We start from the raw sequence: 16,043 nt of genomic DNA on the forward strand, positions 1-16,043 counted from the left end.
AAAATGGTTAAGACTAAAATTGGGCCCTTGAAGACAGAAATGGGAATATATTATGGGGAACAAAGAAATGGCAGAAGAATTGAATTGGTACTTCAGATCTGTGTTCACTGGGGAAGACACAAGCAATCTCCCTGAGGTAACAGCGGCTGAAGGACCTGAACTTAAGGGAATTTATATTTGCCAGGAATTGGTGTTGGAGAGACAGTTAGGTCTGAAGGTTGATAAGTCCCCGGGGCCTGATGGTCTACATCCCAGGGTACTGAAGAAGGTGGCTCGAGAAATCGTGGATGCATTGGTGATTATTTTCCAGACTTCGATAGATTCGGGATCAGTTCCTGTGGATTGGAGGGTGGCTACTGTGGTACCACTTTTTAAGAAAGGTGGGAGAGGGAAAAACAGGAAATTATAGACAGTTAGTCTGACCTCAGTGGTGGGAAAGATGCTGGAGTCTATTATAAAGGATGAAATTACGACACATCTAGATAGCAGTAACAGGATAAGTCAGAGTCAGCATGGATTTATGAAGGGGAAATCATGCTTGACTAATCTTCTGGAATTTTTTGAGGATGTAACTCTGTAGATGTAGTGTACCTGGACTTTCAAAAAGCTTTTGATAAATTCCCACATAGGAGGTTAGTGAGCAAAATTAGGGTGCATGGTATTGGGGGCAGAGTACTAACTTGGATTGAAAGTTAGTTGGCTGACAGGAAATAAAGAGTAGTGATAAACAGCTCCATTTCGGAATGGCAGGCAGTGACCAGTGGGATATCGCAGGGACCGCAGCTTTTTACAATATATACATTAGCAAATTTGCTAATGATACTAAGCTTGGTGGCAGGGTGAAATGTGAGGACGATATTAGGAGATTACAGGGTGATCTGGACAGGTTAGGCGAGTGGTCAGATGCATGGCAGATGCAGTTTAATGTGGATAAATGTATGGTTATCCACTTTGGTGGCAAGAACAGGAAGGCAGATAATCTAACTTGATTCCATTTAGGTAGTAAAGGGGCAGTACAAAGATCTGGGTGTTCTTGTACACCAGTCAATGAAGGCAAGCATGCATGTACAGCACGTAGTGAAGAAGGCTAATAGCATGCCCAAAGCGATTAAGTATAGAAGAAAAGACGTTCTTCTGCAGCTGTACAGGGCCCTGGTGAGACCGCACCTGGAGTATTGTGTGCAGTTCTGGTCTCCAAATTTGAGGAAAGACATTCTGGCTATTGAGGGAGTGCAGCGTAGGTTCACCAGGTCAATTCCTGGAATGGCGGGACTACCTTACGCTGAAGACTGGAGCGACTGGGCTTGTATACCCTTGAGTTTAGAAGACTGAGAGGGGATCTGATTGAGACATATAAGATTATTAAAGGATTGGACACTCTGGAGGCAGGAAACATGTTTCCGCTGATGGGTGAGTGCCGAACCAGAGGACACAGCTTAAAAATACGGGGTCGGCCATTTAGGACAGAGATGAGGAGAAACTTCTTCACCCAGAGAGTGGTGACTGTGGAATGCTCTTCCCCAGAGGGCAGTGGGGGCCCAGTCTCTGGATTCATTTAAGAAAGAGTTGGATAGTGGAATCAAGGGTTATGGAGATAAGACAGGAACAGGATACTGATTAAGGATGATCAGCCATGGTCATATTGAATGGTAGTGCAGGCTCGAAGGGCAGAGTAGCCTACTCCTGCACCTACTGATTATTGTCCATTTGGTCAGGTACATGAATAGGAATGGTATAAAGGTAATGGGTCAAATGCAGTTTAGTTTGGGAACTTGGTTGGAATGGACGGGTTCTGTGCTGAATTACCCAGCGTGTACAGCACAGGGAGCTCGTGTGGCCCACTTTCAGTAGTGTGTTTATGCTCCACGTAAGCTTCCTTGCACATTACCTCATCTAACCCCATAAGTACACCCTTCTATTTGTTTCTCCATCCTGCTTAGCCAGCTCTCTCTCAATTGCATCCATTTGATTGGTTTCAAATACTATTCCTGGTGGCAAATTCCACATTCCTGCCACTCTTTTGAGTCAAGAGGTTTCTCTCAAATTGAAATTTTGTTAATTGAAATCACCAGAGGTGGGCATCACTGGCGAGGCCAATATTTATTGCCTGTCCCTAGTTACCCCTGAGAAGGTAGTGCCATCATGAATCACAGCAGTCTATATGCTGTAGGAACACTCACAATGTCATTAGGAAGAGAATTCCAGGATTTTGACCGAGCGACATTGAAGGAACGGCAATATATTCCCCAGTCAGGATGGTAAGTGGCTTGGGGGGGGGGGGGGGAAACTGGCAGGTGGTGGTATTCCCATGTATCTGCTGCCCTTGTCCTTCCAGATAGAAATGGGATTGGATGGTTTTTACAGATGAGCTTACATACTTTAATGGTCTCTTGTTTTGGGACTGCCCCCTACAAGTGGATGGATATTCATAGTGTGGAAGCAGGCCATTTGGTCCATTGAATCCACAATGATCCTCCGAAGACCCACCCTGCATTTCCCATGGCCAACCCACCTAAGCCTGCACATCTCTTGATGTTATGGGCAATTTAGCATGGTCAATCCAACTAATCTGTACACCTTTGGACTGTGGGAGGAAACCGTAACACCTGGTAGAAACCCACGCAGATACAGGGAGAACGCGCAAACTCCACACAAACAGTTGCCAAGGGCAGAATCTAACTCAGGTCCCTGGCGCTGTGAGGCAGCTGTGCTAACCACTGAGCCACTGTCTCACCCTTCTCTCCTTCTAGTGTAATCATTTCACCAATTTAAAACCTCTTGTGTTGATCAAGTGTTCACTTTTCTAGAGGACAGGGTTGTTTGACTGTGGCTGTCCTGTTTCCATTCTGGTAACGGGCTTGTGAAGATTATCTTTGCAGCTTAATACTACTCCATTTCTTAAAATATGGAGATCAGATGCGTGTGGAGTTCAAGTCACAGCGTCATACCAAACACACAAGGAGGTAAAATAGGACAAGGAAATAATGCCTTGTAGTCTATCCAAAATGTGACAGATGTTTAATGCAAGTTCTATACTTCTTAAATTCCACTCACAGTGAATCGCAGTGTTCAGTTTGTTCTTTTTTTAAAAACAGCCTTACTCACCTGGGCTGCTGTTGTAATATGTATTCAAAATTAAGAAGAATCTAGATAGACTAAATGGAAAAAAAGTCTGTCTCAATCAGCCGAAAAAAAAGAGGACACAGATCAAAGGTGATTGGCAAATGGGCAATGGTGATGCAAGAAAAAAACATTTTTGTTTACACAAGTGGTTAAGGTCCACAAGGTACTGCCTGAGAGAATGATAGAGGCAGTTTCAATTGTGGCTTTTAAAATCAGAGTTGGATAAGCAGTTGAAGGTCAAAAATTGGGCCGCTATGAGGAAGCAGCAGAATGGTGGGATACGTTAAATTGCTCTTCCAGAGAGTCAGCTCAGCTACCTCAGATGGTAAAGTCACATTGAGTACGGTCTTCTATGACCCCTAGAACCACAAGAACAGTAACTATCTTCTTGTGCTTTCATGTTCCGTTTCCCCCACAAGCAATACCCATACGTTTAGCCATCTATACCTGCAAGCTTTTAGTCACATCTCCTGATAACCTCTTGCTTTAGCCATGCAGTTATTTTTGTTTGCTTTCTCGGGATAATTTTATACATTCAAGGTTTTATACAAGAGCAAGCGGTTGGTTTACATTGATCAAAAGACATTTATATTGTTTATGAAATCAATTCATATTGCTGCAACTTTCTAATATCCAATATGTAGAGATACACAACTCTAAAACCACATCATGGAGGCAGTGCTGGCCAATGCACTTCCCATATAGAGTTGTATACCATAATATTTACCTGCAAAAAGTACACTTAGCAATGGAGTTATACTATTAATGAACAGCCCTCGAATACTTGCTGGGATGGTGTCTCTGTTTTTCTCCAGAAACCCAGATGCATTGTACTGGATCTGTGGAGGAAGCATATCAGTTAACTAATTAGAAACAAATAGAAAATTATTAATAAAAAAAACTAAAAACAGTTGAAGGTTTGGTATTAAACAAAGCCAGTCACTTTGTTAAAAAAAAAATGCTCTGAAGGTTTTCCCTCACCCCGGTTTCTTCCTCCCTCCTTAAAAGTCACTGAAAAAAATGTCAACTATTCCTTTAGGATTTATTATGTTTTCACAAAATACAATCTAACAATTAAACAAAACATCCAAGGATAAAGCAAAAGTTCAAGCTAAAAACAGGTGCAATTAAATAGGACAGACTACAACATTAAAACTCAAATGATTTTATTTAATATTCACTACAATTTAGTTTTTGAATTGATTCAAGTATGTCCTGCTGGTGATGGAAATTATTCAGAAATTTCCATCCCAGGCTAAATATGAGGAAGTTTCCATGTTCAATTCATATTCGGAGTTCACTGATTCCAGTTGAGACAATTCTGGTGTACTAATACTTTTAAGTTTGCTCTTTAGACAAAAGCTCTGTTTTGGCAACATCAGGGATTCACTATTGATGGCTCTTAGTGATTCCCTACTCAGAAGGGTCAGGAGAGGGTGCAATTGGGCTGTAATACTGCATACAACCTTCTGGCCTCCCTCATTCAGGTACAAATTGGGCAAAACACCAGAGCCAACTCTAACCTATGGAACTCGACATGGTAAACACAGGACAGATGTTCCCAATGACCTGGCGTCACAGTCTAAGGCTAAGGGGTGGACTGAGACGGAGAGAAATTCTTCAGCAGAGACTGGTGTTTGAAGAAATTCTCTGTCGCAAAATGCAGTTGAGGTAAAACACTGAATGTTTTCAGGAAGGAGGAGTTCGATATAATTCTTAAGTTATGGGGAGAAAGCAGGAACAGGGTACTGAGTTGGATGATCAGCCATGATCATACTGAAGGGTGGCGCAGGATTAAAAAGCTCCGAATGGCCTACTCCTGTTTCAGTTTTCTACATTTCTCTGATCCAATGCTTTCAATAAACTAAGGAATGTTTAAAGGAGCTAGCAATGTAGAGATATACAATAACAGGACCTTTGAAGTTTAGAAAAATGTCACGGGAAAGTAATCAGTGAATAGATTTTAAACCAAGTTAATTTGGAAACTTTGTTCTCCACGTCGAAGGTGGAGTACAAAGTAATTTTGATAAGATTTATTTCCCTTTTCTCACTTGATAAAACAGCACTTGCTGAAGTCCAAGATTTGCTGCAAGGAAGGAAATGTGCAGTGATCATTGTGAACACAAAAAGAGAGTGTGCCAGAAGCAAAACACTCAACAGCTACACAGCCTGGAACTTTAATAGCATAACTTTGATCAGGCATGGAGATAAATAAATCAAAGACCTTAGGGAACCTCAAAAAAAGGATCAAATTGGTTAAACATTTAATAGTATAAAATTATTATCTCAAACAGGAAGGGTGGGAAAATGATCCTTTTTATTTAAAAAAAAATTGTTCTCAGCATTTGGCTGATGCAGTCACTGCCAATTCCTAGCTGCCTGATACTGGGACACTTCCTTGAAAGTCTGGTTTCTAGCAATCGTTGCGAAACTAATCCTGGTTGCACAGAATCTCAGAAATACTCCACACTTTCTGACTTTAGCGTTTCCAGATGTCAGTGAAGTATTTTTGGAATGTACTCACGGTTAGGAATTGTGCAATGTGACCCACAAACAATGATTAGACAAATGAGCAGACAATCTCCTTTAATAACAACGCTTAAAGCATGAATTCACCAGAAGAACTCCTCACAGTTTCGCAGAGATACGCTCTTCTCCAATCTCTACTGTTTTGCCCTAGGCCTTCTTTCCCTTTGCTCTTTCCCATTCAATCAGACTCTTCTCACCTGCCATCCTATACAAGCTGACATACAGTAACAGTAAGATAGCATGGAAACAGACCCTTCAGTCCAACTCTATCCCAATCTGACCTAGTACCATTTGCCAGCATTTGTTCCATACCCCTCAAAACCCTTCCTATTCATATACCCATCCAGATGCCTTTTAAGTGTAATTGTAACAGCCTGTAGCACTTCCTCTGGCAGCTCATTCCATATACATACCATCCTCTGCGTGAAAAAAGGTTTACACCCCCCCGACCCCATAGGTCCTTTTTAAATCTCTCACCTTAAACCTATGCCCTCTAGTTTTGGGCATATCCCACTGCACAAAGACCTTGGCTATTCACTCTATCCATGCTGCTCATGATTTTATAAACCTCTATAAAGATCACCTCTCAGCCTCCAATGCTCCAGTGAAGACGCCCTAGCCCACTCAGTCTCTCCCCATAACTGAAACTCTCCAGTCCTAGCAACATTCTTGTAAATGTTTTCTGCATCCTCTCAACTTTAACAGCATCCTTCCTATCAGAAAGGTGATCTGAATTGTACATAGTATTCTTAAAAGTGGCCTCACCAATGTCCCAACATGATATCCCAACTCCAAAACTCAATGCAATGACCAATTAAGGCAAGTGTACCAAATGCCTTCTTCACTACCCTGTCCACCTGCGACTCCACCTTCAAGGATCTACAAACCTGCATCCCTTTGTTTAGCAACACTCCCCAGGGACCTACCATTTACTGTACAAGTCCTGCCTGATTTGCCTGTCTAAAATGCAGCACCACACATTTATCTAAATTAAACACCATCGGACACCCCTTGGCCCATTGCCCATCTGATCAAGGTCCCATTGGTTGTGATAAGCTTCTTCACTGGCCACTACACCACCTATTTTCGCGACATTTGCAAACTTATTAACCATACCTCTTCTGTAGAAATCCAGTGATCTCCTTCATTATTAACAACTGCCTGGTTCAGTGGCAGCATCCTGACCAGAGCCTGATGTCACTTGAGTACATAAATCTATGCGAATACTTCAATGCGGCCTCCACAAACTGACATTTGGTGCCTCTTGCTATTCTCCCAACACCACAAAACACAACACCTGGGCTGCTACTTGTTGCCATTCGATGAACCTTGCTGTACAATAACCAGCTGATGTATCAACTTGCAACATTAACTGGCCACGCTTGAAAAGTAAATAATTGCTTGCGTAGTGCTTTAGGATTTTCAAAAAAGGGACAAACACATATTTATAAAACAGCTCTTTTCTTTAATCAGGGATCGTTCTCTTGCAGTCACTCCATGTCTTACAAGGACCAACAGATATCAACAACAACGATCTAGCCTCAAACTCTTAGCAGCACAGATCTGGAGTGGATCTGAACTTCCATTTGCCTACTGAAGGATGGGGTAGGGATAGGAACTACCTTGCAACAGGGTTAACACGCCTCCTATAAATAAATGAAAAATAAACTTCCTGTTAGCTTGCATAGAGCAAAGAACAATACAGCACAGGAACAGGCCCTTCAGCCTCCAAGCCTGTGCTGTCACAGTTTGCCCTTCTATACTAAAACTTTCTAGAATTTACAGAATCTGTATCCCTCTACTCCCTTCATATTCATGTATTCATCCAGGTGTTTCTTAAAATGTTATTATTGTGTCTGCTTCCACCATCTCCACTGGCAGCATATTCCAGGTGTGTGAAAAACTTGCCTCGCACATCTCTTAAAGAACATCCCCATCCGGCACCTTGAACTTATGCCAACTAATAATGGACCCCTTCATCTTGGGGAAAAAAAAAGCGTCACACTTTTATTAGGTCTCCTCTCAACCTCCTGCATTCCAGTGAAAACAAACCCAATCTATCCAACCCAATACCAGGCAACATCCTGGAAAACTTTTTCTGTACCTTCACCAAAGCATCCACAACCATCTGGTAGTGTGGTGACCAGAACTGTACACAATATTTTAAGTGTGGCCAAACCAAAGTTCTATAAAGCTGCAGCATAATTTGTCTATCCTTATACTCAATGCCCCTTCCAATAAAGGCAAGCATGCCATAGGCCTTTTTTACTCCCTTATCTACCTGCCTTGCTACCTTCAGTGACCTGTGGACCTGCACACCCAGATCCCTCCTATATAATCAATACTCTTAAGGATTCTGCCATTCACTGTGTAATTTCCGCCTGTACTTGGCCTTCCAAACTGCGTCACCTCACATTTGCTCAGATTAAAATCCAGCTGCCATTTTTCTACCCAGGTCTCCAACTGATCTATATCCTCTGACAATCCTTCTCACTATTCATAACTCCACCAAACTTTGTATCATCCACAAATTTTAGACCAGCTAAGTTTTCCTCCAAATCATTTTTTTGTAGACCAGAGAGCTTTAGAGACATACAGCATGGAAACAGACCCGTCGGTCCAACCAGTCCAGGCTGAACATAATCCCAAACTAAACTAGTCCCACCTGCCTGTTCCTGGCCCATATTACTCCAAGCTGGAGATGTGTTGCTGGAAAAGCGCAGCAGGTCAGGCAGCATCCAGGGAACAGGAGAATCGATGTTTCGGGCATAAGCCCTTCTTCAGGAAGGGCTTATGCCCGAAACGTCGATTCTCCTGTTCCCTGGATGCTGCCTGACCTGCTGCGCTTTTCCAGCAACACATCTCCAGCTCTGATCTCCAGCATCTGCAGACCTCACTTTCTCCCCATATTACTCCAAACCTTTCCTATTCATGTGTCAATTCAAATGCCTTTGAAACATTATAACTGTGCCCGCATTCATCACTTCCTCAGGAAGTTCATTTCACACACAAACCACCTTCTGTGTAAAACATTTGCCTCAGGTCTTTTTAAAATATCTCTCGTCACTTTAAAGATGTGCCCCCTAGTTTTGAAACGTCCCATCTTAGGAAAAAGACAATTACCATTAACTCTATTTATGCCTCTCATTATTTAATAAACTTCTATCAGATTGCTTCTTAACCTCCTGCATTCCAGTGAAAAAGAAGTCCCAGCCATCCAGCCTTTCGTTATTACACAAACTTTGACCCGGCAACATCCTGGTAAATCTCTTCTGAACCCTCTTCAGCTTGATTATACCCTTCCTATAACTGGACACACTATTCCAGAAGAGGCCTTACCAATGTCCTGTACAACCGCAACATGATTTCCCAAGCTCTTTACTCAAAGGACTGAGTAATGACGGTAAGCATGCCAAATGCCTTTTTAAACCACCTCGTCTATATGTGACGCAAACTTCAAAGAATCATATACCTGCACTCTGTTCTACTACACTACCTGAAGCCCTACTGTTAATTGTCTAAACCCTACCCTTGTTTGTTGTACCAAAATGCAATATCTTGCATTTATCCACATTGAACTCCATCTGTCCATTTTTCAGCCCACTGACCCATTTGATCAAGATCCCTTTGTAATCTTAGAAAACCTCCTTTGCTGTCTACTATACCCCCCTGCCATGCATTCTATATTCTCATCCAAATCGTTTATATAATTAATGAACAAAAGAGGACCCAGAACCGATCCCTGTGGAACACTGCTGGTCACAGGCCTCCAATCTGACAAGCAACCCTCCACTTGGCAAAAGTGAGGATGGCAGATGCTGGAAAAGCACAGCAGGTCAGGCAGCATCAAGGGAGCAGGAAAATTGATGTTTCGGGCAAAAGCCCTTCCCCGAAACATAGATTTTCCTGCTCCTCGGTTGCTCCCTGACCTGCTGTGCTTTTCCAGCACCACTCTGATCTAAATCCTCCACCATTACTCTGTTGCCTGCCGTTAAGCCACTTTTGCATCCAATTGGCAAGCTCACCTGGAATCCAATGTGACCAAACTTCAGTAATTGATCTACAGTGCAGAACCTTGTCAAAGGCCATGAACATCAGAGGTCCCAGTAAGGAGTCCTGTGGAATGTCACTAGTCACAACCCACCATCCCAAAAAGCATCCTTTCACCACTACCCTTTGTCTCCTATGTTCTGTATCCATCTTGCCAGCTCACCTCGATACAATGTGACTTCACCTCATGTACCAGACTGCCATGATGGACCTTACTGAAGGCAACATCAAGTGTTTTTCCCTCAATCATTTTCGTCACCTCCTCAAAAATCTCGAAGTTAATGAGGCATGATCTCCCCACGCAAAACCATGCTGTCTATCATGAATAAGCCCATTTGCTTCCAAATGCATATAGATCTTGCCCCTGAGAATCTTTTCAAATACTTTCCCTCCCGCCAGCAGGAGGCTCACAGGCCAGTAATTTCCAGGATTATTCCTGTTACCCTTCTTAAACAATGGGACAAACGTTGACTATTCTCCAGTCCTTTGGGACCTCAAAAAGAGGATACAAAGATGTCTGTCAATGCTCCAACAATTTGTTTAGATTTTAGATTACTTACAGTGTGGAAACAGGCCCTTCGGCCCAACAAGTCCACACCGACCCGCCGAAGCGCAACCCACCCAGACCCACTCCCCTACATTTACCCCTTCACCTAACACTAGGGGCAATTTAGCATGGCGAATTCACCTAACCTGCACATTTTTGGACTGTGGGAGGAAACCGGAGCAACTGGAGGAAACCCATGCAGACACGGGGAGAATGACTGTGTGGAATTTGCACAGTCGCCTGAGCCAGGAATTGAACCCGGGTCTCTGGCGCTGTGAGGCAGTAGTGCTAACCACTGTGCCACCGTGCCGCCCTCAATATTCTGGGATGGATCCTATCAGGACTGGGGGACTTATCTACCTTAATATTTTTTAAAGATGCAAACACCTCTTCCCTTTAATTTGAATTCGAAATTTGACACTCCCTTCCCAGAGATTATCCTCCACTAATACCTTCACTTTGTGTCAGTATTCACCAAAGTGTTTATTAGTGAGTTTTGAGAAGATTTGTACCTCAGGTTGAGGTTCTGGATGTAGGTTTGCTCGCTGAGCTGGAAGGTTTGATTTCAAACATTTCATCACCATACTAAGTAACATCTTCAGTGAGTCTCCAAATGAAGCATTGGTGGTGTAGCCTGCTTTCTATTTATATGTGTGAGTTTCCTTTGGTTGGTGATGGCATTTCCTGTGGTGACATCATTTCCTCTGGTGATGTAATTTCCTGTTCTTTTTTCTCAGGGGGTGGTAAATGGGATCCAAGTCAATGTGTTTGTTGATAGAGTTCCAGTTGGAATGCCATGCTTCTCTGAATTCTCATGCGGGTCTCCGTTTGGTTTGTCCTAGGATGGATGTGATGTCCCAGTCAAACTGGTGTCCTTCCTCATCTGTACGTAAGGATACTAGCTAAAACATCAGCTAATGAACCTGAAAGACCCTATACAGGCAACAAGCAAAACTAATGTCATTTACAAAATACCTTGCAAGAACCACCAGGATATATGAACATCAATTAGCCACAAAACACCATGACCCTCTCTCACTAATATCCTTACATATGGATGAGGAAGGACACCATTTTTACTGGGACAACACATCCATCCTAGGACAAACCAAACAGAGACACACATGAGAATTCCTAGAAGTATGGCATTCCAATTGGAACTCCATCAACAAACACATCGACTTGGATCCCATTTACCACCCCCTGAGAAAAAGAACAGGAAATTACATCACCAGAGGAAATGATGTCACCAGAGGAAATGCCATCAAACCTAAGGAAACTCATACATTTAATAGAAAGCAGGCTACATCACCAGTGCTTCATTTGGAGGCTCACTGAAGGTGTTACCTGGTATGGTGACAAAATGTCTGAAAACAAACTTTCCAGCTCATTGAGCAAACCTACATTCAAAACAAAGCATCTATTTCAGACGTCACCCACCTCTTCTGGCTCCACACATAGATTCCCCCCCTCCCCCTTTGTCCTTGGATGGGCCAATTCTTTCCCTGGTTACCCTCTTGTTTTTTATATATGTATAACAAGCCTTGGGATTCTCCTCAAATCCTGTTTGCTAATGACTTTTCATGACTTCTCTTAGCCCTTCTAATTCCTCGTTTAAGTACTTTCCTTACATATTTCACGGACTTAGTCAGTTCCCATCCTCCTAGACCTTATGTATGCATCCTTCCTCTTTTTGACCAAGGTCATAACATCCCTGGTCATCCAAGGTTCACGTAACTTGCCATATCTAGTATAGAGTCATAGAGATGTACAGCATGGAAACAGACCCATCGGTCCAACCTGTCCATGCTGACCAGATATCCCAACCCAATCTAGTCCCACCTGCCAGTACCTGACCCATTTCCCTCCAAACCCTTCCTATTCATATACCCATCCAAATGCCACTTAAATGTTGCAATTGTACCAGCCTCCATCACTTCCTCTGGCAGCTCATTCCGTACACGTACCACCCTCTGCGTGAAAAAGTTGCCCCTTAGGTCTCTTTCCTTCATTCTCTCAGAAAAGGGCTGACGCAGTTGAAACGGTTTTCAAATTCAAAGATGCTCCTGTACCTATTATCCTGGAATACTACACATGAAGATTATTAGGTGCTCTTTAAATATTTCCCTCATTAATATTACATTGTGATATGTATTCATTCTGAATGATGGGAACATTCTTCTTTAAAATAACATATGAAGTTGTCGTGGTTTGTTTCTGTGGAGGCAGAGTCAATACCAACACACTCACCAAGCAAAGTTGAAATGCATTGCTGAATTCTGCCCATGACATTCCAGACCTGTTAGGATTCCTTTTACGTTCATCAGTAGACTTCATTTTTTTGAAAATACACACAAAACACTAGCCGCAGCAAACATACCATGTAATTCCAGAGGAAAAACATACATATGTGTTCTTAATTATCAGTGAAATTGTATTATACTGAGTAACCAACCTTTTCTATTAAGGTTTCTTTATAGAAAGGAGAGTAAACTTACCTTCCCAGCATAATGTATCACTGTAAATCCTGGAGTACGACTTCTATCTATTTTGAAGTGTGGATTCCCTTTGAAACTGCTATTTAGTTTGTCCACAAAAGTCTTGTCAGTGGCCTGTCATAGTACATGAAAAGCATACCAAAATGTAATACACATGTTCCAAAACAATTTTTGAGAATTAGTAAGAATTTAAATGTTATCTAAATTCATTTCAAGTCTGCGCACACATTTAAAATGATTCAGAACTCTCTGTTCAGATTACTAAGGGAAGAAAAGGTTTGACTAAAAATCAACTGAGTCATGCCTGAATGATGTTATATCAATTCTGTCAACCAGATGCATAACACTTCATTTCTGTGGCTACTCACTAGAGGGTGGTGGGAATGTTGAATACACTGCAAGGGAGGGTAGTTGAGGAAAATCTCACAACCTTTGAAACAAACTTGAATGAGCTCTGAAACATCACAGTGTTCAAAGCTAAAGGGACAAGTGACGGTCAGTGGGATTGGGTAGATCTCAGGTAAACTTTTGCCATTGCAACCTTGCTTGGGCAAAGGACCTCTCTGTACTGTATGATTCTATGATTACAACCTGTCTTTCAGCGAAAACTAAACATCTTAATTCTGCTTAACAGCTGAGCCAGAATTGCAGTTTCTGTATCAAAATGAACCCACTTCAATGAAATGCAGATGCAACATCACTGATAGTTCCAACTTGAACAGGAAGATCCCGTGTTTAATCACTAGTCTGCACTGCCCCAATCCTGGGCTTATTGAAGTGTCAAAAAGGCACTTGTCCAGCCCGGAATTTCAATCTCTGTTGGAGATGGCTTTGTACAGGCATGAAGCCACGATAGGATAGTTACTGGCTATGATGACTTTATAACTGAATAGTATGCTGGAACGTATTGTTTAAACTCAATGATCAAGAATGATCTGTTCAGCAAGGTACTAGAGAGGAACTGGCAGCCACTGAGTTATTGGAGAGACTCAGTTTCAGCATAGTGAGGACACAGCAAAAAATTTGCACTCCCTTCCACTGGTGAGTTTCTAACCAGTCAGTTAAACAGATGGTAAATAACGAGTTGGCACTGTGCAAATTCCTTTAACAGAAAATCTTACCACATACTCCATCATACTTCACCACTCTTGGGAGAGACGTGAGAATGACGTGCAGTGTATGTGTGTGTTTGGGTGTGCCATAACAATGCTAGAGTGCAGCTGAAAGTTTAATCCTTTCAAAAATAGGTTTTATAAGGTGAGTTGATATTTTATAGCTAATACTCAAAACCAACAACAGCCCAAGGGTTGAATTAGGCATTTCCAGTTTTGAGATCAGGCATGTAATCCAAAACATGTCAAAGAATGCAGTTCCATCCAATCAACTGCTTCCTTCACAGTTACTTGGTGATGGTCTTGGGACTTTATCCCTAAAAGCACTGCGGGTGCCTGAACACCAAGCAGACTGCAATGGTTCAGGAAGGCAATTCACCACAACCCACTCCAAGGCAATTAGGGATGGCCAATACATACTTGCCCACCCAGTGAAGCCATATCCTCTGAACAAATTACAAAATACCTAACCCCCAAGGATGCAGAGGAATTTGGGATAAACAAAAAACAGGCAACATGGGTGATGTGATTGTGAAACACGCACAATAATAAGGAAAACAGCCTGGCCCCACAACATCACTGCTCGTCCTGAAGCTGTGCAAAGCTCCCTTATTCCTGCCTTGGTATCTCAACCAGATGCCTTACAACGTCTCAAAGTGCACCAAAGGGTCAAGGGGAGTAAAAAGGACCGAGTTACGATATTTGAAAAATTTATAAAACAGATCGATTTTCTGAAGAAACCACCGTTACATGGTTTTTAATTTTCATTAAAACTCAGGTGGTAGCTTGACAGCTGAAAGACAGACTGGAGGCAGGAAGGGTTCACTCTTGCAGCCTAAACAATCCACGTCTCAAAACCCTCCACCATTTTCAAGTGAAATTTTGAGGGGGAAGGACAGAAAGGGAAGAAATGTAGGAAGCTTTGGAGTGGTTACATTTGTTTAACTTCAGTTTTAATCTGATACTACCACATTAGCTAATATAGAAATCAAACCGACTCATTTAATGTCTTAAATGGGATCCGATACATTTCCAAAAACTCAGACTGCATTATGCCAGAGTTCACAGGGTCTCACCCGACAGAAACAAGGAGGACTTCCAAAGGCAAAAGCTGCAGTCTCAGTAAACAAGAAGCTCCAGCACTTACAGGAGGAAGACCAGGAGCCATTTGAACAAACACACTGAGCTCCGAGTGCAGTTCAAAGTTAAAAAAAAAACAGATGAGTGGATATGTTACAGCATCGGTTTGTTAAGAATAATCTTGTTTCTTACTAAGGGCAGCAGAGTGGCTCAGTGGTTAGCAGTGTTTGTGGGGGGCAGGGGTGATGATGGGAAGGTTTAGCTGGAGAAACATATTGAGCAGAAGGAAAAAAAATTGAGTTAGGGAGGGGGCTGGTAAAAAGACAAGGAGACTTCATTCTGGCTTTTGTAAATCTTGGGATTAATTTTGAACTTCAAATCTAATGAAAGCTCATTAATCCAGATCTTTTTCACTGCTTTTCTCTCCAGAGCTGTACCTAAAGCTATTGTCTGCACTGCAGATTGTCAGCACCTGCAGTACTTTGCTCCAGAATAATTACTGCGTCTAAAATGTTACCAATAAACCTTTTCAATGCTTACCTGTGGAAATGCACTTTGTTCATCCAACAGAGAAAACACACCAAGGGGTCTTGCTAAAAAAAGATCCTATGGACAGGAAATTTACACATCAATAGAACAGAACAGAACACAAATGCCAATAAATCTAGACACATTTGTAAATGTCAGTCTGTTTTGTTCTTACCAATATTGATTTGTTGTCCTTATAAGTTATAGTTTCCCACTCAAGTCCTTCTTCCTTGTACTCCTTTTGCTGCATTATAAATATGTGCTGCAGAGCAAAAAAAAACATTTCATGTAGGTTTTTCATTTAAAAGGAAGAGTCATGGGGATGTACAGCATGGAAATAGACCCTTCCGTCCAATTTGTCCATGCTGACCAGATATCCTAAATTCGTCTAGTCCCATTTGCCAGCATTTAGCCCACATCCCTCTAAACCCTTCCTATTCATCTATCTATCCAAATGCCTTTTAACTGTTGTAATTGTACCAGCATCCACCACTTCCTGTGGCAGTTCAGTCCATAAACGCACTACCCTCTGAAAAAGTTGCTCCTTAGGTCCCTTTAAATCTTTCCCCTCTCACC

The 16,043-nt window shown here is 42.1% G+C and overlaps 1 protein-coding gene across 3 annotated transcripts in view; it reads right to left on the minus strand.

Annotated features, from left to right (window-relative positions):
- unm_sa41569 (un-named sa41569) overlaps nucleotides 1-16,043 on the minus strand; it is a 178,452-nt gene that overhangs the window by 53,034 nt on the left and 109,375 nt on the right. For all 3 annotated transcript variants that reach the window (XM_087989711.1, XM_043687186.2, XM_087989718.1), the window contains 4 exons: nucleotides 15,643-15,729; nucleotides 15,480-15,545; nucleotides 12,748-12,861; nucleotides 3,851-3,962 (listed from right to left, as the gene is read on the minus strand). In XM_087989711.1, coding sequence (XP_087845837.1) covers nucleotides 3,851-3,962; nucleotides 12,748-12,861; nucleotides 15,480-15,545; nucleotides 15,643-15,729 — 379 coding nt within the window. The remainder of the gene's footprint in view (nucleotides 1-3,850; nucleotides 3,963-12,747; nucleotides 12,862-15,479; nucleotides 15,546-15,642; nucleotides 15,730-16,043) is intronic.

Source organism: Chiloscyllium plagiosum, unplaced genomic scaffold (genome assembly GCF_037043375.1).
Source record: "Chiloscyllium plagiosum isolate Xiang-an unplaced genomic scaffold, Cpla_swu_hap1 HiC_scaffold_1, whole genome shotgun sequence".
Lineage (NCBI taxonomy): Eukaryota > Metazoa > Chordata > Chondrichthyes > Orectolobiformes > Hemiscylliidae > Chiloscyllium > Chiloscyllium plagiosum.